Raw genomic sequence first — 27,941 nt, forward strand, 5'->3', positions numbered from 1 at the left:
CTTGCAGTACTTGGACAGGTAGGCAGAGCCCACTTACCAAAGACCTGGCTGCTACTCCAGCTCAGCTGTGTGCTCTTGAAGGAGTCCCTGCTTCCCTCTGGGCCTGCCTGCTCAGCTATACAGAGGCTGCTGGGACCTCCAGCTCTGAGGCTCGGTGAGTCTGGGAAGAGGCTACAGCTGGGACTCCTTTCGCCTTCCCCCTGCCAACCCCAGAGCTTTGGCCAGGCCCCGCATGAATGCCTCTGTGCTTCTGTTTTTCTTCAGGACCTTGAAGCTGCTACCTCACTTCCCTGCACTCAATTACCATCCCTCCTGTTGGCCCTGACTTAATTACTGCCTCAAAGCCCCTCCAAGGGGTGCTCAGATTTGCTGTGAAGTTAATGGTGCCAGTAGTGCTGAGCCAAGGGGTCCAGGCATGCTGGGGGCAAGCTGAGAGCCCACTTGGGTATGTGAGAGGGTGAGGAGGGGCCCACCTCTCCAACGCCTGGTTGCCTCCTGACACCTCAGCTTGTCTGACACAGGAATGCTTGATGCTCACACAGTGATGTATTCTCAGCCCTGGGGCCTCTGGCCTGGCGGGGATGGGGGCAATTTGTCTCTTACTTCCATTTCTGGTCTTTTTGTTTGCTCAATCAGTTAGCGGATTTCCAAAATAATTTCTTACCAGACTATATCTATGTATCTGCATTTCAGCCTCTGTGATATGCACGAACCTTTAGAGTGCAAGGCCCAGGCAGGTGCCCCTTTTGCCCAGATCTAAGATGGGTCTTAGATCAGATGGGAATGTGGGCCCTTCAGTGGATGCCAGTGGGGAGAGATGCTGGTGACCAGAGCCACCAGTGGAAATGAGGGAGCAGTGGGGGTTGCCATTGTGGAACGAAAGTGACCATGGACAGGTGGCCCTTGCCATCGCCTTGTCACTATGCACCCTACCCACCTCCAGAACTCCATCGCCCCAGGTAGGAGGGGAGGGGGAAAGCCCTCAATTGTCTGAGGGAACCCAGAACTGACCCAAGTCGTGTCCACCTGCAGCAGAAGTTACCCATGAAGGCTACATTTCTGCACCCGTGAGCATGGCTGATGTAGCCCGTCCCTCTCTCCAGCCCGAGCCTGTATCGCACAGGTTTTCTCCTCTGTAATGGGAGGAGCTCAACGCCCTTTCCAGCTAAAAGCATCATGCCCTTTTTAGAGTGGGGGCTGAAACAGAACCCCATTTGTGCAGGACCATGACACCTCCCACAACCCAGAATTCTGTATCCTGCCCACTGGCTGCCGACTGCAACCTCCCCCTCCCCCCTCTGCCCCCTCCCACAGCCGCTAAATTGGTAGTAGGCGACTCCTTGGAGTATATATTCTTGGCAATGAGTACGTGAGACTGTGGGCTTGACTGTGAGCATAAGAGTGTGAGCGAGGCTTGTGTGTGAGAACGTGTGCCCACATGAGAAATCTCCTCCAAGCGAACAAGTCAGAGAACATTGAACGTAGACCCATCAAGTACTGCTGGCCTGTCAGCCTCCGAGTCAAGGTGCGTGTTTCAGATGAGGACCCAGTGGTTACCCTGGAGTTAGCCAAGAGACTCCAGCCCTATTTTTTTTCAGGGTCCATCAGCATCTTGGGGCAAGGGGCCCCTTAGGCTGAAAGGTTAGGGGGAGGCTAATATCAGGGACCAGGGAGATATTCTGGGTCACCCAAAGCAAACATGAGCCCTTGCTCAGACCTCACAGAAAGACCGTCACTGGGTAGTTCCATGCAGAGGACCAGGCCTCTGGCAGGAAACGGTTAGGGGAGGTCCAGGTAATGGAAACTGGAGGAAAGAACGAACAGAACTCTCTGGGATGAGACAAGTCACTTGGTCCTTCATGTACAACTCAGTTCCTCTTCGCCATCATGCTAGCAGGTTAGATTATTATCCCCACTTTATGGAGGAGAAAACAATTGCCCTGAGAGGGGGAATGACTTGCCCAAGGTCACACAGCCAGTAAAAATCTCCGCCCAATCATGTTGGCCCCGTTGTTCTCTAAAGCACAACAGAACTTCTACCTGGGGAAGTGGAGAGGAAAGGGGCAGGCCTGGGCTTTCCCCAAGGATAGAGCAGGTGGTCAACATGACCTCAAGATTTGAAGGGCCTGGTCTAGGGGAGCCTGACTAGGTGGGAGTTAGAAGCACACAGAGGCTTTGGAGTCAGTGTCTGCAACCTCCTGGCTGGGTAATCTTGGGCTGGTCATTTCACTTCCCTGAGTCTCAGTTTTCTCACCTGTAAAATGGGGGTAATGATACCCTGTACTTTCTTCATCAAGTTGTTGTGAGGGTTAAAAGAGATACTGTGAGGGAAGAATTTAGGCCTGACCAATACTCATCTGTGACTGTCATCACTGGTGTTGGGATGGAGGTCCCCTAGGGTTGGCATGAGGGTGCCACATCTGGGGAGAGTGAAGGGGAGGATGTCCCCAGGGAAGAGAGGGCAGTGACCAAAGTTACTCTATGTCAGGAACAACACATGGGGAATTCTTTGTTCTCGTTCTTTCCCCATGAAACTATTCCCTCTTCTACACCCTCTAATAACCTTTAAGCTTCAGATAAACAGTGGAATTGTTGGGAGAATTGCCTGGCCCTTCAGATTTTTCATCTCAAATCATCACGTTGTACTCCATACCCCTCCTCCACAATGCTGGCCATGAGAGACCTTATTAGTTGGAGCAGTAGGACGGCTCCTACTGAACCTGGGGATTGGGAGGGTGCTGGGGAGAGGGGAGGACGGAGGGAGAAGCAGGATTGCATCTGCTTCTCGCAGGAGGTGGGGCCCAGCCTCCAGGCAGGTGAACTTCAATAGGACCAATCTCGTGCTTACAGATGCAGTGCTGCATGCTTCGCTGTCCCTTATCTTTTTCCTGCTTCTTCCTGGTGCAGTCTAGCGCACACACCACGCCACTGACCATGCTCTCCACCAAGTCCCCCGCAAACTCCTTGTCAATTCAGTGGACACCTCTCACTTGGTCTTGACTGGCTGGCCCTCTTAGTGTCTTGGGTACTCTAGACATGCCCTCCTTCTTCAGACACCCACTTGATGCCAATGATTGGCTCCCCTCCCCTAGCTGCTTCTTCCCTCTTCTCTAGGCTCTGCCTTCTCAGTCGCTTCTGAGGGCTCCTCCTTCTCAAGGCTCCCCTGCCATGACTGTGTCCAGAGACAGGTCCAAGCCCTTCCCACTCTACATGCTGTCCACCTTCCCTTCTCTGACTCCTCCCACATCTCCCTCTCCACCTGCAGTGGCAATCTCCCCCAGTTCAAAATGAACGTTGATCTGGAAATTAGTTTTCACCTATAAGGTTGACAAATTTTGAAAAATTTTGATGATATCCAATGTTGATGAGAGTTGCTGGCAATGTAAGCTGGTGTAACCTTTCTGGAGCCCAACTGACAGACTGACAGACTCTATCAGACTATAAAATACACTATCTTGGTGTAGTTGACCCAGCGACTCACCTCTTGGAATCTACCCCAGAGAAACAGCAGCACATGTGCCCAGAGAGGACGGCACAAAGCTATTTATTACAGGATTGTTAATAACAGCGAAAAATTGGAGGAAAATGTACAAGAGAAGGAGATGCTACATTCATTCTATGCAATACCATGCAGCAACAGGGGCATGCCACCCTGTAAACTTGGACTTACAGTGTGGTCCAAGAGAAGGAGGCCTGAGCATGTGCTTCCCTGGGCTGTCCTGAATTCCAAGTGACCAGGAGACTAAATTAAGAGCCAGTGAGCTAAGAGGCCCGGGAGGGTAGAGGACTGGGCAGGGGGTAGATGGGGAACAAGGCAGAGGCTGTGATTCTATGGGCACCACAAGCCAAGGTGGAGCCAGATGAGCCAGCTACACCAGTGGGGGCGTGGCCCTGGCTAGAGACCTCCCTTGAGGAACCCAGCGTCGCCCTGGAGAAGCGGGCGGTACTGACAGCATCTGCCTCTCCCAGGTAATCCTGTACTTGCCTGGTTGCTCACATTAAGGTCCCCTTTACACACACATAGCTGAGAGGCAGGTGGGGGTGGAAGCTACCTGAGGAATGGAACGTTTTCATACAAGGCAGACCGAATATTACCAAAAGAGACTGTTTAAATGATCAGATCAGACCGAGATTGAAACCACGTTAGACGACATTATGCAATTTTTTCCTGCTGACCGAGGCAGGAGTGGTTAGGGAGGAAAGTCAGATTAGTAACAAACAAAATAATTATAGCTTCCTTGTGAAAGTGCGGAGTGAGCTGAATTTTGTGACCTTGATGCATCTGTACTTTTTTTTGCTCAGTTTCTTCTGCCTGGCACGCTCTCCCTCCCCTCTCCTCCTGGATGGCTCCTACTCACCTCTCAATTTGCCCTGATAGCCCTCCTTAGGGAGCTGCCCTTGGACGCCCCCACCGGCTTCCACACCCCAGAGTCTCCCTTTACCACAGCACTTAGCGCACCGTGTTGTCAGACTGTGAGCTCTGGGGAGCAGAGGCCTGTGCTAACCATCAACGTACCCCTAGGACCTAGCACGGTGCTTCTTAGCGCGTGGCAGGTGCTAGGTTAATGCTTGTTGAATAAATGAGGGACTAAATGAATGAATGAGGGAGAGGTGCTGCCTTCATAGAAGACCTGGAAACCCTGTGACCTTGGGCTACACATTTTCCCACCTGGTGCCTCTGTTTTCCACCTGCAAAGAGGCGGGGGGTGGGCTTCTCTCTGAGATTCCCACCCAGTCCTCCTGCAGAGCCCAAGACAGACGGGACGGGACGGATGGGGCGGGACCTCTGTCCTCTCTGCCCGCTGAGAAATCCCAGACCAGAGAACCCGGTCTGTGCAACCTCCCTGCCCACTGCCAGCTCAGCCTTTGCAAAGTTCTGCTGCTTCCTCTTTCCAGACGTGGCTCATGTCTGACTCCCTCCCCACGCCCTCCTCCTGGAGGGACCCTGACTGCTTCCGGATGGGGGCCGTCCCTGCCTCTTTCCTGGAGTCCAGCAGGCTGAGCCCCAGCTGAGGAGCTGCCCAAGGCCTCTCCCTGCCTCCACAGCCAGGGGGTGGGAGGAATCCTTCTTCCCTTCTCTCTTTCTCTTTATGCCATTCTCGCCTCTATCGCCATGTCCCTCTCTCCTTTCTCTCTGTGTGGCTGTTTTTCGGTTTCTCTGCCTCTGGCTTTGTCTTTTTCCTCCCTCTGCCTTTCTCCCTCTACTTGCTCTTTGCATCTGTGTTTCCCTCTCTGTCCCTCTCTCCTTGTTTTTTCTGTGTTCTTCTCTCCCGTTTCCTCTCTCCGGACCCCTTTCCCATCCTAGAGGCCCCCTTCCCTTCCACAGGCCTTAGCCTCCTTAACCCGGCTGAGGGGTGGTCTCGGTTTTTCCCAAAGCCCTGGCCAGCCTGAATTCCCACGCTGTCCCTCTGTCAGGCAGGCACCCCAGCACAGTCAGGGGAGCATGTTGGACTCACAGCGTCCTAGCACGGCCTTCCTGAGGGGGAGAGGGGAGAGACCGTGACCCATGGCCAGGGCTGCCTGGGCCTTTTCCAGCCTGGAGGTACCTCACCCCAACCCTGTGTGAGCCTGCAGAGACTGCTTTCCTCTGCTAGTTTCCTCCTGCAGAGCCTGCTGGGAGCTGGGCTATTAGATCTCAGGGCTGTTTCAATTGAGAGGAATTAGACCGCAGGACCCAGCTAGAGGGATGTAAGAACCCGAGAACAAATGTGAGGCTGGAATGTGAAACCTGAGGTGGGAATTGAATATGTAAGATTCTTCCCTGTTGGATCCTGGGCTCTGCCCCTCAACAGCGGGCTAGTCTGACACAAATCACTTCCCTTTTCTGAGCCTCTGTTTTCTTTCTTGTAAAATGGGACAGCAGATTCCCTTCTGGTGCACTGCTATGAGAATTAAATGTTAAGCCATGGATAGTACACTCAACACTGAAGGCTCACAATAAATGTTACTTGAGATGGAATCTGAATGCCTGATAAAGAGTCAGACCTGAGTCACAGGCCACCGGTACTTTCTCAGACTGGCATGGGGTGGGAGCAGGGTGGGGCGGCTGCTCAAAAAGGGATGAAGAGTAAATAAATGAAAAGATGAGGGGATGAATGATTGAGTCTCAGTCACTGATCAGTAGTGGCTTTGCATAAATCGAGGGTCCTCAATAAAAGGGAGAGGTAATTCCTGTCTTGTAAGGTTTTTACAAGAATGAAATTAAATAAGTAATGTAAAAGTGCATAGTTAGTGGTCAATAAATCTTAGCTCTTATATAAATTATGATAATCTTAGCACAAGAATTAAAAGAAAAGAATTCAATATAGAAGGATCCATCTTTATCCTTATATACGGGGCCAGTTGCTCTATTTAAGCCTAAACTGCTGATGAGCGTGGGCAAAGGGTCTGGCTTGCTTTTAGTGGTCCTCAGGCTCACAGCAGATTGAGTGGAGGGGCCTGGAAGTTGTTTCTACAGGCTCTTGACCAAGTGGCCAGGGTGGCTGCTGAGGAACCAGAGCTCCAAACCCAGGGAAGCTGCAAGCGTAAAGCAGACCCAAGGGGGCCAGGGTCAGGGAACCAGTCCTGCCCATGAGGGCTGAGGCCAAGGGTAAGGCTGTTTCCATGACTACAGGCTTCACCCCATCTTGGTAGGAAGCCTGGCACATCCTATCCCCCGGTGGGTCCCTGGGCCCCTTCCCCACCTGAGCATGGGCCAGAGTGGCAAGCCAGACAGAGCAGCCCCTACCTGATTCTGGCTGCCCTTGAACACACCCCAGGCCACCACATCTTGCTGTCCTTGCCACTTGGGATGTGCAGTCCAGCCTTCTCTTTCTGTTACTATCCTGCTCACCCTTCAATTGCCAGCTCTGCTGCAACCCCCCAAGATCTCCCTGAGTCCAAATGACTCACTCACTAACCTGACTTTGGGCAGGTTACCTGACACACAGAGCCTCAGTTTACTTGGGTGTAAAGTAGGGCTGTTCATACCTAGCTGTAGGTCTTATGAGCATTTAGTGAGAAAACCCATATGAAAGTGTCCGGGGTGATTTTTGACACATGAATTCCACCTTATCTTGACACCTTAAAACATTTGTCTTGCTATCCCCCTTATGTTATTGGCATGTGTTCCCCATCAGAATGGGAAGTGCTTGAGGACAGGATTATCCCCATCCCCAGTGCTCAGTGCAGGACCTGACCCAATGCAATGCATGCCTAGGAAGTGGCCCTGCCCCTGACCATCCCAAGATAGAGCTACACTCTCTGAGCACTTACTATGTGCCGGGCAACGTGGGGGGCATTCTCTGAGCATCAACAAGTAGTGAGGATCTAGAGCGTGGCAGGTTCTGCAAACTGCGCTAAGTAACATCAGTGAACAAAAGCTGCAAATCCTGTCCTTGTGGAGCTTGCCTTCTAGCAGAGGGAGTGGATGACAAACAGCAAGCACAGCGAGCGTTAGGAGGTGACAAGCACTATGGATAAAAGCAGAGCAGTGCAAGGGGGCGTGTGGGGTGCGAGGAGGGGAGTGGGTTACAATTTTAAACAGGGTGGTTGGTATAGGGCACCTTAGAAGAGGACCTTTGAACCAAGGATTGAAGGAGGTGAGGGAGTTGGCCGTACAGATGAATCTATGGGGGGTGTGTTCCTGGCCAGGGGAACAGCCTGGGCAAAGGCCCTAAGGCGGGGCCTACCTGGCTAGTTGGGGTGAAGAAGGGGAACAGGAGCATGAGGGCAGGGCAGTTACTGGGCCTGTTTACCAGGCCTTAAGAGATCATTGTAAGGACTTTGATTTTTTGCCCTGAATGAATTAAGGAACCCTTAGAGGTTTTGAGCCTAGGAATGACGTAATTGACTTGATTTGATTTATTTTATTGAGATATAATTGACATATAACATTGTATTAGTTTTAAGTGTACAACATAATGATTTGATATATGTATACATTGCAAAGTATCACAGTAAGTTTAGTTAACATTCATCACCATACATAGTCTCAAAAATTTTTTTTCTTGTGATGAGATCTTTTAAGATTTACTCTCTCAGCAACTTTCAAATATGCAATACAGTATTATTATTATTATTTTAAAATTTATTTATTTATTTTTGGCTGCTTTGGGTCTTTGTTGTTGCACGCGGGCTTTCTCTAGTTGTGGCGAGCAGGGGCTACTCTTCGATGCTGTGTGTGGGCTTCTCATCACGATGGCTTCTCTTGTTGTGGAGCACGGGCTCTAGGTGCGCAGGCTTCAGTCGTTGTGGTGTGTAGGCTCAGTAGCTGTGGCTCGCGGCCTCTAGAGCGCAGGCTCAGTAGTTGTGGCGCACGGGCTTAGTTGCTCCGCAGCATGTGGGATCTTCCTGGACCAGGGCTCGAACCCGTGTCCCCTGCATTGGCAGGCGTATTCTTAACCACTGCGCCACCAGGGAAGCCCCAATACAGTATTATTAACTATAGTCACCATGCTGTAACATTACATCACCAGGACTTGTTTATCCTCTAGATGGAAATTTGTACTTTTTGACCACCTTCTCCTATGACTCATGTTTTAGAAGGCTCACTCTGCAGAGTTATTTTATGGGTTCAAATACCAGCTCCGCCTCTTTGTAGTTGCATCACTGGGCCAGACATTTATTTTACCACTCAGTTTCAGTTTCCTCTCTGTATAAAAGCAGATGAAGAGTATGTGTCTAACAGATCTTGGCAGAAATGCCTGTCTGCTTTTAGGCCTAAGAATAGCAGTCCTTCTGAGCAGTTGGTCTGTTTCAATCTCATGAGCACCGTGGCCGAGCTTCTCATGCTCACTGGCTGCTGGGAAGCCGAAAGCAAAACCTGTGTCCTTCCCAGAGCAAACTCATCCATCTTTAGGTGCCTGAAGCTTTATTCCTGTGCTTGGTTCTTCCCATGCCTACTTTAAAAGTTTTTTAAATGTTATGCCCTTTAAATAAGTTCTTTAGAATAACAGTTTTTCCTCAGTTACAAAAATAATACATGTTAATGTTAAATATTTTGGGAAATGGACATGTAAAGCACCAGGAAGAAAATATGTGACCCAAAGATAACCACTTTTAATCTTTTTTGGTAGTATTTCTTTTGGATTACATATAAAAAAATATATTTTAATATATATATATTTTATATATTTCATATATAATACTTATATATATTAAAATATATTTTAAATACATATTTCATATAAAATACATAAATATATTTTAATATAAATTATATATATATATATGTAATTGAGCTAGTAAATGTTTATTTTTCCCTCCTCCATAGTTCCTTTAATTCCATGCCCTTGCCCAGGCTGCGAGGGGATCAAACAAACCTTCAAGCCACAGTGGAATGCAGATAATAAAGGAAGCAAGTATTTGGCTTTTGAGGTTTGAGTATAAGCGCCACATTTGGAAAAATTGATGGAGTCAAGCAACCCAGATTCCAGGCCAGACAGGGAGTATTCTAATGGAGAGCAGAGCGGGAGAGTTGGAGGGAAGGCGAGGAACTGCGGGTGTTAAGAAGGGGTCCTACGTCATCTCCCTCCACAACCCCACCACTTTGTGTTCCCTCTCTCAGCACAGCCTGAGAGGTCCGGGCACTTGACTTTCTTGCAGCCTTCTGAGATTCTGGATAGCAGAGCAGAGATAACTGAAGAAGTACAAGCAGCTGGGCCCATAGAGCCTCGTGGAATGTTCCACGGCCCTGGAGAGGCTGGGCGGGGGTGGAGGGAGATCCTGGGCCCCTGGAGGTCGCGGTGCATGCTGGAGAGCTAGCACCTGGGTTCCTGTGGCTCACACACAAGAAGTACAATCACAGTGCACCTGGTGTATAGCTGCATCAGCTTCCTGTGGCTCCTGTAACAAATTGCCAACACACTTGCTGGCTTAAAGCAACAGAAATTGATTCTCTTACAGTTCTGGGGGCCAGAAGTCCAAAATAAGTCTCACTGGGCTGAAATCAAGGTGCTGGCAGGGTCTCATTCCCTCTGGAGGCTCTAGGGGAGAATCTGCTCTTTGCCTCTTTCAGCTGCTAGTGGCTTTTAACCTTTGTTAGCTTGTGGCTACACCTTTCTGTCATGGCTGTCTAATCTCCCTTTGCTTCTCTCTCATAAGGATACACGTGATTGCTCTTAAGACCCATCTGGATAATCCAGGATAAACTCCTTCTCTCAAGATCCTTCTCTTAAACAAAAGCAAAAATAAACAAGTGAAACTAAATCAGACTAAAAGCTTCTGCACGGCAAAGGAAACTACCAGCAAAATGAAAAAGGCAACCTATCGAATGGGAGCAAATATTTACAAATTGTATATCTGATAAGGGGTTAATATTCAAAACATATTAAATGACTCACACAACTCAGAAAAAACCCCAAACAATCGTATTTAAAAATGGGCAGAGGATCTGAATAGACATTTTTCCAGGGAAGACATACAGATGGCCAACAGGTATATGAAAATGTGCTCAATATCACTAATCATCAGGGAAATGTAAATCAAAACCACAATGAGATATCACCTCACATCTGTTAGAATGGCTATTATCAAAAAGACAAGAAATAACAAGTGTTGGCGAGGATGTGGAGAAAAGGGAACATTTGTGCATTGCTGGTGGGAATGTAAGCTGGTGCAGCCACTATGGAAAACAGTATGAAACTTCCTCAAAAAATTAAAAATAGAACTACCATATGATCCAGCAATTCTACTTCTGGGTATTATCTAAAGAAAATGAAAACACTAACTTGAAAGGATATCTGTACCTCCATGTTCATTGCAGCATTGTTCACAATAACCAACACATGGAAACAACTAAGTGTCCATCAGTGGATGAATGGATAAAAAAAAATGTGATATATATATAATGGAATATTATTCAAACATAAAAAAGAATGAAATCTTGTCAAACCAACAACATGGATGGACCTTGAGGGCATTATGCTAAGTGAGATAAGTCAAACAGAGAAAGACAAATACTGTATGTTCTCACTTATATGTGGAACCTAAAACAAATAAAAAATCCCCCAAATAGATCTCATAGATACAGAGAACAGTTTAATGATTGCCAGGGGCGAGGGTAGTGGGGGGCATTGGAGAAATGGGTGAAGGAGATCAAAAGGTAAAAACTTCCAGTTATGGGCTTCCCTGGTGGCGCAGTGGTTAAGAATCCACCTGCCAATGCAGAGGACATGGGTTCGAGCCCTGGCCCGGGAAGATCCCACATGCCACGGAGCAACTAAGTCCGTGTGCCACAACTACTGAGCCTGCGTGCCACAACTACTGAAGCCCGTGCTCCTAGAGCCCGTGCTCCACAACAAGAGAAGCCACTGCAATGAGAAGCCTGCGCACCGCAACAAAGAGTAGCCCCCCCTCGCCGCAACCAGAGAAAGCCCACACACAGCAATGAAGACCCCACGCAGCCAAAACAAACAAAAAAACCTTCCAGTTACGAAATAAGTCCTGGGGTTGTAATGTACAGCATGGTGACTATAGTTAATAATACTGTAGTGCATATTTTAAAGTTGCTAAGAGAGTAGATCTTAAAAGTTCTCATTACAAGAAAAAAAAATTTTGTAACTACATGTGGTGATGGATGCGAACTAGACTTATTGTGATAATCATTTCGCAATACATATCAATACAAATATCAAATCATTACGTTTTATACCTGAAACATATATGTCAATTATCTCAATAAAAAACTTACCTTATAAATAAGATAAAAATAAACACAATTTCAAAAATACGTAAGATGAAAATTATAAACAAATACATATAACAATTTAAACTAAGCAAATCATCAAAATCATCAATAAATTATAATATAAACCCATAAATAATTTTAAAAAATTTCTTAGGTGAGACTAAAATAAACATCTCAGTCTTCTGCTCTCTATCCTCTCCAACCATGTGTGTATCCGTGTACCTCATCTCTCCATGTCTGCCTAGGTAAGGAACCAAAGAGGAGCTGAACAAGGCAGGGTTCAAGAGTCACTCACGGCCTTTCTTTCAGTTTATCTCTGCCTGGGTTGAGGCACCCAATTAATACGTAAAATATGTGCAGAATAAAAGAAATAGAACATTTTATTGGCCTCTGATGGGTTGGAGATGCATATTTAGAGTTTCTGGATACAGGAGACCAATTTTTAAAAGGCGATGGAAGATATTTCTTTCCACTAGCATCTAAGATCAGTGAAGGCAGAGGTCCTCCACCCCTAGGGCTTAGCAGGACATTGGGTATATAGGTGCTCAGTTAATGATGACATTATAAATGAATTCATTGTATCCACTGGTAGCACTTTTCTATATTATCCTGCCCCATTATATTTTATTCTGATGAGAAGAAGGGAAGAGGAAAAATCAGGAGCCCTTAGGGGTGATCTGGGGTAAGGGAACTCATTTCTTTGGACCTCAGTTTCCTCCTCTTTGAAATTATGGGACCAGATTTTTTTTTTAAAAGATTTTTATCTTAATCACATATTTTGCTCTATAAGCAATATGCATCTTTTGCCATATTGGGTAATAGTCACAGGTTCTGGATTAGAAAGTGAATATGTCTTGGGGGGCGGGGAGGGACATTTTTCTGCCCACCACAGGGGCCCTGCAGTAACTAAGAAAGCTGCCTGGAACTGAAGGGTCACATAGTCGGGAATAAGGCTTGACCAGGAAGTGCTCAGTGAGGATTGACAGCTAGGGCTTGGGCAGGCTGTTGGGATGTCTCAGGGGGACACCACTGTGGACAGATGACACTTGAGGACCTACCTGTAGGAACAGGGAAAAAGAGGGGGTGTTTTGTTTGGGTGGAGGACCCAGAAATGTCTGAGATTAAGTTTCTACCTCACAGAATGGGGGTTCATAACAGAAGTAAATTTAGCCAAAAAATAAAGTTACCACCTTTTTGGTACATCTGAGTGGTCTGCAGTTGAAATCCACTATATGTACCCAAGCACTTACATACTCCCACAGTTAGCATTCATCTATAAATATTCTTGTGGGCTGATTTTTTAACTTAATAAAATGCTGTAAACATCTTTCCAAGGCATTAAATATTCTACATCATCATTTTAACAACTGCCTTTAACATTCCATTGATTGATATTCAATGCTATAGATCCACCATCTTGTATTTTTATAAAATCTTATAAGCCACTTTAAATCCCTTTTTTCTTTTTGACATTATGGGAAATCAATATATTTATGAATATCTTACAAGGTTGGTATGAGGATTAACTATAATATATATAAAACTTGAAATTGTAATCCATTCAAATCTTTCTTTGCCAAATTTACTTCTTCATCGTTTCTTATCACAGTAAAGGTGATGCCTGAATTAGAAACTTGGGAGTCACTCCTGCCTCTTCCCTTTTTCCCACCCTGTCCCCTATATCTAATTAGTTGCCAGGTCCCATCCATTCTATCTTTAAAACTTCTCTGGGATCAACGAGTTCTCTGCATCCTCACAACCCCTCTCCTTAGTTAGGCCCTTATCACCTCTTCCCCGCACGGTTGCACCAGCCTCCTCCCGGGGCGTATTCTTTTGGGTTCCCTCAAAAGCAGATCCTGATACAAGAACTTGGATGCACACAGATTTTGGAGGGTGATCCTAAGAGTAAATCAGGCAGTGGCAAAAGTGAGGAGAAAAAACAATAAAGCTCAGTCTCCCTGGGGCCCCGGAGGTGTCCGTAGGGCAGAGCAGTTTCCTGGGAAAGACTTCTCTTCCCTGGGCAGAAAATAGAGGATGTTGCTTGGGGTGGGAAGCTGTCAGCAGGTATGGGAACTGTTTCCTGTGGCCACCCTAGAATTTGGGGGTGGACCAAGGGATCCAGGGCCAGGCATCATAGCAACTGAGACACTGGTCTCCTGCCTCAGTCTGTCCTTCTCCTGCCTGTCTCCACTCTGCAGCCCCAAGGGTCTTTCTGGAACACAGAGTCCTAGGCTGAACTGTATGAAAATGAGGAAACAGGTAGAGGGGTGCAGGGACAGACTGGCTCCCACAGTGAGGCTTGTTGAGGGGCTACAGCTTGGTTCATGGGCTGCCTCTTGTCTGAGTTCAGTTCAAGTTCAGCTGAACTGGGCCAGACTGGACTGGAACAGGCCAGAGGTGTGTGAGCAAGCCTCAGGACATCAGATTTCTTTTGGTTCAGGTTAAATTGGAAAGGTTGAGTCCTTAGCATCAGACAATAAGGGGAAGGTGGCCCAGGAGGCCCAGGAAATCCACCTGGGAGTCATGGACAATCCACATGCAGATAATTGAGAGTTTACCCTGTGCCGTTTGACTAAGGCATGAAAGGTACGAATATGCATTTAAATCGGCATTGATGAAAATTAATATCCTCATATATGTCTATAGATCTTACTAGAAAAAAGTATAGCACTATTGGAATATTGCCAATATTGGAAAATAAAAGAATACATGAGACACTCGCGTGCAGGGGTCCCCAACCCCTGGGCCTGGACCGGTCCGCGGCCTGTTAGGAACCGGGCTGCACAGCAGGAGGTGAGCAGCAGGCAAGAGAGCGAAGCTTCATCTGTCGCTCCCCATCACTCCCCATCGCTCGCATTACCACCTGAACCATCACCACCCCTCCCCCGTCCATGGAAAAATTGTCTTCCATGAAACCGATCCCTGGTGCCAAAAAGGTTGGGGACCGCTGCTCATGTGTATCATGAGATCAGCTGAGAAAACAGCTGTCTGGAAGCCGAGGACTTTCCCCAACAGTCTGGTGACTGGCCTCACTCACAGGAATTTCAAAGAAGCCTGGGGGCTCACTTCCCAGTCTGGCCGGTAATGCATGCTGAGTGGCCGTCAGCCAGAACGGACCCCTCTGGGTCATCTTTTAAAAAAAAAAAAAAAAAAAAAATATATATATATATATATATATATATTTATTTATTTATTTATTTATTTTTGGCTGTGTTGGGTCTTCGTTGCTGCGCGCGGGCTTTCTCTAGTTGCGGCGAGTCGGGGCTACTCTTCGTTGTGGTGCACGGGCTTCTCATTGTGGTGTTTTCTCTTGTTGCAGAGCACGGGCTCTAGGCACGTGGGCTTCAGTAGTTGCGCAACGCAGGCTCAGTAGCTGTGGCTCGTGGGATCTAGAGCGCAGGCTCAGTAGTTGTGGCGCACGGGGCTTAGTTGCTCCACGGCATGTGGGATCTTCCTGGACCAGGGCTCAAACCCATGTCCCCTGCATTGGCAGGTGGATTCTTAACCACGGCGCCGCCAGGGAAGCCCTGGGTCATCTTAAAGGAACAAATTTCCTTATGTGCTGATTAAATAATCAGTTCAGCAGCCATTTCCTGGTGCCTGCTTTGTGCCAGGCCTGGGGCTGGCTTCTGGATGCAGAGGTGGTTCAGACATGATTTCTGCTCTCAGAGGGCTCACAGTCAGGGGTAGCTGAGATAGGAGGCAGAGTTCCATATTGTGAGGGAGAGAAGCATGGAGAGCCCCAGGTAGCTTTATGAGTCACAGGGGAGACGTCCTGCAGGCGTGATACACGAGATGGGTCTTGATGAATGAGCAGAAGTTTGCTAGGTAGGAAATATGCGGGGGGCAGGGCAAGAGACCATGACTTCAACTCCATTTATGGAGCATCTACTCCATATATCAGGCCCCCTGCTAGTTATTATATGTATGAAAACAACAAACAGAGGAACCTTGGTGTTAAGGAAGCTGAGGCCCAGAGAGGCAAACTGACATGTCCAGAGTCACACAGCACATCAGGGGCAGAGCAAGAACTGAACTCTCTAAGTCCCAACCTTTTCCACCCTTACTGGGCATGACTCTGGAGGACAGTACCAGGCAGTGGCGGGGACAGGGCCCCCCACTCTGAGTGTTCTCATGTGCACTTACTCCAGACCATCCCTCTCTCCCCCATTCCTCAGCACAAATGGAAGTTGGATATGCCTTTGACTTCCGTTTTCTGTTTTCTGTGCTTCTCTCCACCTCTCAAGTTGCAGACTGTGAAAGTATATGCCCCAAGTAAGGCCTAGGCCAGGTGATGTTGGGGGAGGGTCTTGCTGAGACAGCTGGAGAAACCAAGCCCAGGCAAATATTAGCATATCAGATGTGGTGAAGGCGAAGGTCTGAACCAGAAAGCAGCAATGTGTCACCTGCAAAGTGCAGGTGGAGAGGGGGGGGAGGAGGCCAGAAGCAGGGGATGGAGGTTAACATGTATGGCATTTTTATGACCTAGACCTGGAAGTCACATATCATCACTTTGATTGTACCCTATTGGTCAAGGCAAGCGCCAACAAGCGCCTGCCAGGTCCAAGGGCAGAGGACGTAGATTCTGCTTCTTGATGGGGAGGGGCAAGGTTCTAAAAGAGCATGTGGGATGGGAGATATTGTTGCAGCCATCTTCGGAAAATAAAATTTGCCACACCCATTTTGCAGATCATGTTTTCACTTTCTTTATGGTATCTTTTTTATTTTATTTTTTTTAAAGGAACTCCTTTATTTATTTATTTATTTATTTATGGCTGTGTTGGGTCTTCGTTTCTGCGCAAGGGCTTTCTCTAGTTGCGGCAAGCGGGGACCACTCTTCATCGCGGTGCGCGGGCCTCTCACTATCGTGGCCTCTCTTGTTGCGGAGCACAGGCTCCAGACGTGCAGGCTCAGTAGTTGTGGCTCACGGGCCTAGTTGCTCCGGGGCATGTGGGATCTTCCCAGACCAGGGCTTGAACCTGTGTCCCCTGCATTGGCAGACAGATTCTCAACCACTGTGCCACCAGGGAAGCCCCTCTTTATGGTATCTTTTGATGACCATAAGTTCTAAACTCTATAGCAATAAAATTTATTGCACTTTTGCATTTATGTTTGCATTTTTTTATGTTTGCATTTTTAATGTCTTATTTAAAAAAGTCCTCTATCTTAAGTTCATAAAGCAATGTATATGTTCTATATGTTCTCCAAAAATTAACAGAAAAGTTGGCTCTCAAATTTAGGCTCTTAATGCATCTGGAATTGATTTTTGTGTCTGGTGTGAGGTGCAGATCACACTTCATTTTTTGCCAAAAGTTAACGAGAAGTATTAGCGCCATTCAGTGAACAGTCCTTTCTTCATCTGCAATACAGCTGTCATAGATCAAGTTTCCACATATGCAAGGACCTATTTCTAGGGTCTCTATTCTGTTTCATTGTTCCAGTTGTTTACCACCTATGTCAACACCCACACTTTCTTAATTTCTATGGTTTTATGATAAGTCTCAATAGCTGCTAGGGCAGGCCACTCACCTGATTTTTCTTTTGGGAGAGTATCTTGGCTTTTTTGCTTGTCTATTTTAAAAAAACATGTTAAAATTGACTTGCAAAATTCTCCAAAAGATCTGCTGGAATTTTGATTGGAATGATATGGAATCTATACATCAATTTGGAGATAACTGACACCAATAATTGATGATTTTTTATCCATGAATCTTAAATATCCCCTATTTTTAAAGGTCTTTAATGTTTTTCAATAAAATGTTTTCAATAAAATATTTCTTTGCAAAAGAGCTTGAATGTCTTCTGTTAAATTTATTTCAAGGTACACTTAAATTTTTGTTTCTATTGTAAATGCATCTTTTAAAAAACTTACATTTTTGGGAGTTCCCTGGAGGTCCAGTGGTTAGGACTCCGTGCTTCCACTGCCGGGGGCACGGGTTCGATCCTTGGTGGGGAATGCAGCAACTAAGATGCCGCATGCCGCGGGGCCAAAAAAAAAAAATTACATTTTTGAATTTTATGTTGCCAGTATATAAAAATGCAGCTGCTATTAATGTATTTATCTTATATTCACCCACTTCCTAAACGCTATTATTTTAATGATTTGTTTCAGGATTGTTTGTAGATTCCACGTAGACAATATCATCTGTAAACAATGAGAGTTTTGTTTTTCCTTTCATATCTTTGTACTTCTCATTTCTTCTCTTTACTGTATTGCCTTGACTAGGGGCTCCAGACCGAATTGGGTAGAATTTGTGACAGCAAGTATCCTTGTCCTGTTCCTAATTTTAAAGAGGATTTTTAAAGAAACAACTCACTGTTGACTATAATGTTTGTTTGCGGGAGTTGTGTAGGTATTCTTTATGAGGTTTAGGAGGTTTTTGTCTGTTCCAAGTTTGCCAAGAGTTCTTTTTTTTTTTAATAATATAAGCACTGGCTTTTTTTTTTTTTTTTTAAACAGTTAACATTTTTTATTTATTTATTTATTTATTTATGGCTGTGTTGGGTCTTCGTTTCTGCGCGAGGGCTTTCTCTAGTTGTGGCAAGCGGGGGCCACTCTTCATCGCGGTGCGCGGGCCTCTCTTGTTGCAGAGCACAAGCTCCAGACGCGCAAGCTCAGCAATTGTGGCTCACGGGCCCAGCCGCTCCGCGGCATGTGGGATCCTCCCAGACCAGGGCTCGAACCCGTGTGTCCTGCACTGGCAGGCAGACTCTCAGCCACTGCGCCACCAGGGAAGCCCAAGAGTTCTTTTTAAAATTATGAACATTGAATTTCACTGAATCCTTTTCTTGAAAACCTACTAGATGAAAATATGGCTTTTCTCCTTGAATCTGCTATTGATCAATATTAGTTAAGATAAGATTTGGGGCTTCCCTGGTGGCGCAGTGGTTGAGACTATGCCTGCCAATGCAGGGGACACGGGTTCGAGCCCTGGTCTGGGAAGATCCCACATGCCGCGGAGCAACTGGGCCCGTGAGCCACAACTACTGAGCCTGCGCGTCTGGAGCCCGTGCTCCGCAACAAGAGAGGCCGCGATAGTGAGAGGCCCGCGCATCGCGATGAAGAGTGGCCTCCGCTTGCTGCAACTAGAGAAAGCCCTCGCACAGAAACGAAGACCCAACACAACCAAAAATAATAAATAAATAATAAATAAAAATTAAAAAAAAAAAAAAAGATTTGACTGTGAATGACAGAAATCCCCAAATAATAGCATCTTAAACATAAGAGGAGTTCATGTCTTTCTCATATACCAATCCAAAGTAGGCAATTCAGGGGTAGTTTGGCAACCTGCTGCAGGAAGTCCCTCAACGGCCCAGGCTGGGTCACCTCTCAAGGGGGCGGCCCTCAGGATCCAAGATGGCGCTCCTGCAACACAGGGAGTGGAGGGCCCGCCAGGCAGGGGCAGAGGGCCCGCCAGCTGACTCTCAAGAAAGGCCCTTGGACTCTGGTGCTCTAGACTTAGCTTGCAGTTTTATTTGGGATTTTTTACATGCATGTTCATATGTTCTATAAGCTTACCATTTTTCTTTATCACACCTACTTTGATTTTCGTATGGAAGTGTTTATGAATTCGGGGTTATTCATTCCTTGAAGGTTTGGCATTGTTCAGATGAAAAACTTTATTTCGGAGTTTTATTGTGGGAAGATCAAAAAAGCTTTTTAACAATTTCACATTTACAGAAAAGTTGCGAGTGCCAGTAATTTATATTTTCCCTGAAAGAATATTTTAGTGTTTCCTCCAAACGAGGACATTTTCCTACATAACCACAATAGGAACATCAAAATCAGGAAATGAACATGTATGCATTACTATAATCTACTCCTTACACCCGATTCATGTTTCTCTAATTGTCCCAATAATGTCCTTTAGAGCCAAAGGATCCAGTTCAAAATCTTGTGTTGTGCTGTGCCTCTTAGTCTCCTTCAGACTTGAATGGCTCCTCAGCCCTTCCTTGACTTTCATGATCTTGATGCTTTTGAAGATTACAGGCCAGTTATTCTGTAGGATGCCCTTCAGCTTTGGTTTGTCTGATGCTACCTCATGATTAGAACCTTGAGCAGGAACATCACAGAAGTGATGTTGTGTTCTGCTCAGTGCCTCCCATCAGGTGGCACATGATTTCATTTGCTCCATTACTGGTGATGTTCACTTTGATCACTCTGATGGTTCTTGCCAAGCTTCTCCACAGGAAAATTACTGCAGAAAATTATTTCTTTTCCATTTGTGATGAATAAGTATTCTGTGGGGAAGTATTCTGAAACTGTATCAGTAACCCATTCTACATCAAAGTCTCCCTCCCTCCTCCTTCTTTCCCTCCCTCCCTGACAGTTTGGACTTCTGGTTTCTTATTCAATGAGTTATAATCTGTTATTCTTATTATTTATTTTGACACACAGAGTAGTCCAGATTTGACCAGCAACTTCTGTGTCTTTTTGATATATCCCAGTCATTCTTTGAACACTTCCTTACTTTCCATGAGCTTTTCCAGGCTCATCTTTTTCCTTCCCTGTTCCAGGCTTGGAATAAGCCCAGAAACAAGGATCCCCAGTTCCTTTTAGAAGCTAAGATCTAAGTGTTAAGGGTGCTCATTGCTATTGGAATGTTACTACTCCAGCTCCTCTCAGTGGAAAGAGCTAGGAAGCATATCTATCTGGAAAACCACGTGTTCATCCCACTACCTCCAATTCCACTCCAACATCACACAGAAAATTCTATTTTTCTTTCTTTCCATATTTGTAACTCCCTCCTCTAACAGTGAGAAAACTAGCTTCCATTATGCTGAATATATTTACTTATTTGATCATATATAACCAGTCTGCCATCATAGGCACTGCCCCCCTCCTTCATGTGGGTAACTTCCTAACCCTTTCTGTGCTCTGATACCCTGTGCCAGGCCAACTCCCATATGGGCCCAGGACTTGGCAAAGGGGAAGTAAAGGTCAACATTTGTTGAACTGACCGCTCAATGGTCAGTCCTTAACACTGACCAAGAAATTCAAATCTTATTCTATGAAAATCTCTTTTAACTTTGAATTGTCACTGCAAAGGAAATCATTTGCTCCCGTAACTGGGAAGAGAATTTTAAAAATAATGTCAAATAAGGAAAACACACGGTTAAAACGGTTAAAAATTCTCAAAGAATTCTTGTACCCTCAGAATACATTGCTGGACTCCTGATTTGAGACCCTTTCTCTAAAATGCATATTATGCTTCTGTACCTTAGTAAGCAGCGTTCACTAGGGTGGTTACACAATCTTGATAACTATGAATCATTGTTAAGCAGGCTCACTGTTAACGATTCTGGTGCCCCTGCTCTGCTTGGTCCCAGATTGAGAAATACTGACTTCTGGTATCTGTTGTTCACGATTATTCCATCTCCTTCTTGGTTGTCAGCTGACATTTCTTAGGCCTGCCAGTGTGCCCACCTCCAGGGTGCTTCCTTCTGATTTATTGGTTTAATTTGAAGAGGTCTGAGGAGCCAAATCACTGGACTAGATAAGAATGTGTGGAAGTGGAAATCACTGCGTTAGTATTGGTTCAGCCCATACCACACCCCCAGTTTCTCTGTCTGCAGCTGGGACCTGGACAGGCAGGAGGTCCTCAGGTCTGTGGGCCAGTGCCAGCCCCCCAACTTAGGGAGAGGCCAGGTGTTCCCTGCTCTGGGTGCCCAGGGTCTCCCCATCACAGCAGCCCAGCCTGTGGGCCAGACCCCAGGCCCTCTCCCCACCCCACCTCTTCTTTGTTTTTTTTTTAAATTAATTAATTAATTTATTTTTGGTTGCGTCGGGTCTTAGTTGCGGCATGTGGGATCTTTGTTGCGGCACACAGGCTTCTCTCTAGCTGTGGCACGCAGGCTTTCTCTTCTCTAGTTACGGCGTGCAGTTTTCTCTCTCTAGCTGTGGCGCGTGGGCTCCAGGTTGCATGGGCTCTGTAGTTTGCGGACGCAGGCTCTCTCGTTGAGGCGTGTGAGCTCAGTTGTTGTGGCGCGTGGGGCTTAGTTGCCCCATGGCATGTGGGATCTGAGTTCCCTGACCAGGGATCGAACCCGCGTCCCCTGCATTGGAAGGTGGATTCTTTACCACTGGACCACCAGGGAAGTCCTCCACCCCTTCTGTTCTTGATCCTCAAACATTTGGGGCTTTCTGCTGGACTCTCATCTCTTCTCCAGGTTTCTTTCCCTTTTCACTAGCTTTGTCACCTGTATTCTAAGGCTGATTCTGCCACTGATTTGCTGGGCCTCAGTTTTCTCATCTGGAAAATAGGGGTGAGGGTTGAATGTGGTAGGTCTTAAGGTCCCTCCAGGCTCTGCCCTCTCCTCCTCCCGTCTCTGGCATACTCCCTTTTATTTGCCACCTCTCTTTTTGCTCCTTGTCTATTTATCATACACTGTTTCCCTGTCTGCCTCTGATTCTCTTGGAGTTTCTCTCTTTCCTCTTTCTATGATTTTATTTCCCTCTCTGAACGTCTACTTCCTATCTTAATTTTTCTTTCTTGAATCTCTTTCTCCCTCTCTCCCTTCCTCTGTTTCTATTGCTTCTGATTCTATGGACTCTTTTCCCTCTCTGCCCTTTTCCCTGGCTTTCTACCTCTTCCCCATCTATGACACCTGTGTTCTGAACTGTTTCTCCTTCTTACCCCATCACTACTTGATCACTGCTCCATTTAACTCCCTGACCAACATTGCTTTCTCAACCTATTCCTGGACCAGTGTTTCTAGGTCCACACCCCCTCTCTATCCCTGCCCAGAGTCCCCTTTCCCAGTCATGCCCTGACCTGGGGCTGGGATCTGGGAGCTGATGCCACGCGGCCCCTACCAGAGCTAGGCTCCTCCCTGTAATGGAAACAGCAGCTGTGAGGCTGGCTCCAGAAAGCACGTTGGGCCCAGTTGGCTGCCTCTGTCTGAAAGAAGGCTCCAAAAGTCAGACGCAGCACTCACATGGAGTGTCACGTCCTGCCACAGCCCAAACCTGGAGAGCAGGCATCAGCTGTACAAGCAATCGCATCCCATGTTTGCATGCGTGTATGCGCGCGCGGACACACACACACACACACACACACACACACACAGCTGGGACATGAGCATTGGCAGTCATCTCTCATTGAGCTGGCATTCAGTTTTGCCTAAAGAGTGTTCCTCTCTTTGGAGTCTACTATGGCCTTAATTGCAAGCTTTCAGCCCTTGGAACGTTCCCCATGTAGACACAGATCAAGGCTCAGTAAAGAGAGAGAATTCTGACCCATCCGTGGGTTAGGATCTGGTTTCCGTCCTATGAAACCCACAGGTTCTGCACTTTGCTGCCTGGCCCCATGCTTTCCAGAACCCCTAACAGACATTTGCTGCGCACCTCCCAACCCGTGCCAGGCGCACTTGCCACCCCACACAAACCTCACAGCAACCCCAGGAGGCAGGCACAATTGTCCCCCATTAGGCAGGTGAGGAGACAGGCTCCCAAGATCACAGGCCAGTTCAGAGGCATTTTCAGCCCAGCACAAGTCTGACCTGCCTATAGTGTCCTGTACCCACTGTGACAATCCAACGATGAAAATTTGACAGTGGGAGGAGAAGCTGAGAGATCCTGCCCAAGCAGACCATTGGCAGCTGGTTCTAGTCTTAGAAAAGGCACAACAGCAAAAAAAGCTGTCAGATCTGATATCCCAGTAGGTGCCATGTTATAGCCAGATATCTGACCAGAGGCTCAGGGTCTGTATTTTGGAGGTGAGGGAACATGGCAGTGAGGTTGGGGGGCACATCACAAGTAGCACAATCTTTTTTGCGGGGGGGGGGCACGCTACCGCACAGCATGCAGGATCTTAGTTCCCCAACCAGGGATCAAACCCACACCCCCTGCAGTGGAAGCTCGGGGTCTTAACCACTGGACCTCCAGGGAAGTCCCACAAGTAGTGCAATCTTAAAGGAAACAAGATGGCCCCAAAGGGTGGCCTCAGATGTCAGAGTGGGAAGTGGCAGGCTGCCTGTTTGGAGGTGCCAGCTGGTGGTCTGGCAGCACAGGGAGGAGCTGCCTCCCGCCCCGACTCACTGCCAGGGCCCTCGACATGGAGCCAGCGTGGGTGTCCCAGGTCTCCACGCCCTGGTGTCACCTCACGCATTCAGCCCTGCTCTCAGAACGTGGCTAGCTCTGCAGAACCGTGCTGGGCCAGAGCTTTCTGGGGTCCTGGGGCCACAGAGAAGAATTGGACAGGACTTGAGGCTGCAAACTCTTAGCCTCATGCCCTCCAGGGCGCTGCCACAGGCCCCCCTGACAAGTGTGGCTCACTTTCTCATCAGGCTGCTGCTCACGGTTTTCTGGATTCTCCCATCTACTTCTTACTATTTGCTGCTGGCTCCTTGTCAGTTGACACGTCTCTGCCAGCTTGCCCTCTGTTGCCTCTGTCCTGCTCAATCATTTTGCTGGAGATTGGGGTCCAGCACATGCATGAGGAGGGGAGGGGCTGAGATTCACCAGACCACAGGATCCATGCCAAAGAGGGTTGCTTCCACCTCCTTTTGTGCCTCCACTTGTTACTGAACAAACCCAAGTTTATGTACCCGAAGCACAGTGAGGCCAAACAGACCTAAACGTCAGAGTTTGGAGCAGGGAAATGTTTATTGCAGGGCCATGCAAGGAGAAAGGGGCCGGCCATGCCCCCCAAACCCTGAACTCCCTGAAGGGTTTCAGCAAAGCATTTTTAAAGGCAAGGTGAGGGAGGGGCGTGGTTGGTTCTTAAAAACTTCTTGATGTCAGAATCCTTTGTTCTTGCAGCTGTCCATACAGGTCAGGTCACCTGTTGTTCCTGTAAACCTCCAAGAAGACAAATATTATTTTTTATCTCTGTATGAATGGGAAAGTGTTATACCTTTAAAGGTCAGAGCCTTGAGAATGGGTTATCCTGTACATTTCAGGCTATTGGCAACACTCTTAACTTGAAGCAAAAGCAGTAGAATACAAAGGTTAAAGTAAAAGAAACAGATCTAATATGGAGTCAGATTTGTTCTTCCCTATAACACACCCTCCACTAGGTGGCAATCCTCTGCCTCTCCCACTAGGTTACAGCAGGGGCCTTGGCTTAGTAACCCAGTCTCCTTGGTACCAAAGACAGAGCTGGCGTAGAATAAGGGCTCAGAAAAGGTTGAAGTCGGATGAAGGGGTGAATCGCAACAAGCTGGACTCACGGATGGGAGGAGCTTTATGAAGAATGAAGGCAAAGATCCTGCTCAAGCCAGGACAGGGAGTGAGGTCACATGCTGCTGGTGGAAGGGGCAGACCCTCAGGTGGCAGAGCCTGTCACTCACCATGGTGAGCAGCTTTGGGGGCTGCAGAAGCAAGTTTAGACCGGGGTGGGTACGGTCCCACTCAAGTCTACACTGGCCTGCAGCACCTTGGCAGGTTTTAGGCGCTGGCTTATGAGGAGGAAAAGGGCAAATAGAGCACCGCCACTTTTCCTTTGGGTCCTCTCCCAGTCTCAGGGAAGCCCTGCTCTCTACAAGCCACTTGCTAAAACAGGAGCACTGCAGTGTGGACCATATTCCTCCTCAGGATCAGGGCCAGGGGACCAGCTTATGATCCAAAGCCTGCTCGCTCTTTTGTGTTCGGGGCAGGACTCTCCACTTGCTCCAGTGAAACACGACGTTGGTTTTCTGTTCATTTTTTGAAGGTCTTGGCTTTCTGCAGGTTGCTGCTAGTCGACAAGCTCATTCCAAGGCAATTCAAGCCAGGCCTGGTCCTTGCGATAAATCCCTGGCAGGGGTCACGAGTGACAACAACACATAAAATAAATGCCTAGGGAAAAACTCAGCCTTCTGAAACAGATGGCAAATTTACACCCAGCCTCCTGAGGAGATGCAAGTCGAGTTCCACATTAAAATGTTAATTTCCCACTTTACAGAAGTGTACCTGGAGCTCCTGTGTGGGCCGTTAAGTGGTTATTTGGTATCCACCCCAGGTGGCAGGATGAGTTCACTTAACTCAGCCTTTGTCTCCAAGATCCTTCCTCAGCCTCAAAGCAGTTTCCACCCCTAAAATTTCCACACTCATCTGGAACTGTCTCCATTGCCCCAAACCACTTTGATCCTAACAGAATTTTCTCTATTCACTTAGAAATCTCGTCAGGATCCTTGGAGACCATCTTTACTTCCCATCTTGTCCTTACTTGGTGGCCTCGGGTAAGTCAAGCCACCACTCTGAACCATGAATACCTCACTTGTAATTGTTGAGGACGTCCGGCATACTGAGTGCTCTCTAGTGTATCTCATTTAATCCTCACGACAAACCTAAAAGGTACACTTATTTCCCCATTTTACAAAGGGAAACAGGGCTCTGGTGTGTGAAGTGTTCTCCCTGAGGCCGCTGTTACTGGAGGCAGGCGTGAGGGTCTGTCTCTAAGCCTGTGCTCTTTACGCCTCACCCCGTGCCGCGTGGTCTCTGACCTGGTTTTCTGTGTATCTATCCTTTCACCTGCCAGAGTTGCCAGAAAGCTACAGACCAGGACCAGGGCTGGCTACAGTGCCCTCCTGGAGGAGGCTTTTTCCTACCAGGAAACTCTAGTCTAGGCTAATTATTGGAGCCTTGGTGCCCTCTGCTGGATAAAGGCTAAAAGACCAGCCAGCGTCCACCCTGGTACAATAACATCTTTTTCAAAAGGGCATTTTTTTTCATCCATCCATCCATCCATCCACCCATCTTCCATCCATCTCAGTTTCACTGTTGTCTGGAGGCACCACCCTCATTCTCTGGGGCTCCTGTTCTGCACCAGGGCTCAGCGACACAGAGAGGGAAAGAAGGTAGCCCTGCATCTGTGTCCCCCTTTCCTGTTTGCAGAGTGCCTCCACCTCATTGTACCCTTTGTCCCCACAGCAACCCTAAGGGCCGTTAAAATCTCCATTTAACTGGCGAGGAAAGCGAGACCCAGAGAGGCCAGGCAGCACAGTGCAGTAGAAACAGTTTTGGGGACAAAGACAGGTTACAAATCAGGGCTCTGTCACTTACTAATTCTGCCACCTCGGGAAAGTTTATTAAGCTTTAGGAACCTCAGTCCCTCATCTGTAAAGTTAACTCGCCCAATTGATATTTAATGTGCATATGCTCTGTGCCAGGCTCGACTTTGGGGCTACAGCAATGAATAGGACTGAACAGGTGCTTGCCCCTTCAAGCCTTGCGCTGTGAAGGTTATAATGAGGCTTAAATGAGGTGAGAATATACCACAGCGCCACCTTAGTGCCATTTATGTCATGTCATGTTATTACCTATGTGAGGAACGTGAAAGGATTTGGAGATGCTTTCCTGGGAAAAGAAAAAATGAGGGAAAGCTTGGCATTATGTTAAAAAAATAAAAGCAGCACATACTGGGGTTGAGGTCATGGGCTCTGGAGCTCGACTTCCTGGTTCTAAATCCCAGCTCTTCCCCTCAAGAGCTTTGTGATCCACAGCAGCAAAATGGAGACAGTAAATTCAGCACAGACTTATTGTATATCTAATAAGTGCCAGGCAGGGTCTTAAGGCCCCAGAAATGAACAAGACAGGGAAGGCCTGTCCTATCTCATAGGAGTGTGATGATGAAATGAATCATTACATGGGAAACACCTATAATGGTCCTAAACATAATGTGTTTGCTATTATGACTATCTTGACTATCTTGGCTGTTGCAAAGGCTCTATGGATGGTATTTACTGGTACTTTGTGTTTGATGATGCCTCTTGACCGTCTGGGGCTGATGACAGCCAGAGGGTACAGGCTTGCCCTGCTGGCAGAGAGTATAGAACAAGGACCAGGATGTAGAGGTCAGAGGACACAGGTTTCTCAACGCAACAGGGCAGAAGCATTAACAGCTGACCGGCTCACAGCAGGGCAGTGGCCCAGGGAATAGTGAGCGGCCAGTAACCAGTGGATATGAGCAAGTGTGGGTGGAGATACACAGAGTTCTTGTCCTGTCTGAGAGGTGTCCCAGAGGCCACTTAAGGCTCCTTCATCAGCTAAGGACTTCCATTTTTCTGGGGGACAGATGGAGTGAACTCTAGAACCCCTGGAGAGATCCTGGATTCTGGTTAGTTTGGGCCAATGAGAAGCCCTAGCAGCAAGGGTAAGAGACATGGGATTGGGTTTCTACTTCCCTTGATTCTTCCCTGTGGGGACATCATAGTCTGGATGTGTCCATTCACCTTTCGAGGCAGCCAACTGTCTTCCGGGCTCCAGAAAACTCCTTCCCCTCGTCCCTTTGGACCTGGAGAGGCAATAGTTCTGCTACCATTAGTCTCAAATTACTGCAATATTCTTTAG

At 47.3% G+C, this 27,941-nt stretch overlaps 1 protein-coding gene across 1 annotated transcript in view; it reads left to right on the forward strand.

Moving 5' to 3' along the window:
* The first annotated feature begins 1,438 nt into the window (after positions 1-1,438).
* LOC118899508 (guanylate cyclase D-like) overlaps positions 1,439-27,941 on the forward strand; it is a 69,690-nt gene continuing 43,187 nt past the window's right edge. Inside the window, 1 exon segment of the mRNA XM_036861291.1 lies at positions 1,439-1,525. Coding sequence (XP_036717186.1) covers positions 1,439-1,525 — 87 coding nt within the window.

The sequence above is a fragment of the Balaenoptera musculus genome, chromosome 8 (genome assembly GCF_009873245.2).
Source record: "Balaenoptera musculus isolate JJ_BM4_2016_0621 chromosome 8, mBalMus1.pri.v3, whole genome shotgun sequence".
Taxonomy (NCBI): Eukaryota; Metazoa; Chordata; class Mammalia; order Artiodactyla; family Balaenopteridae; genus Balaenoptera; species Balaenoptera musculus.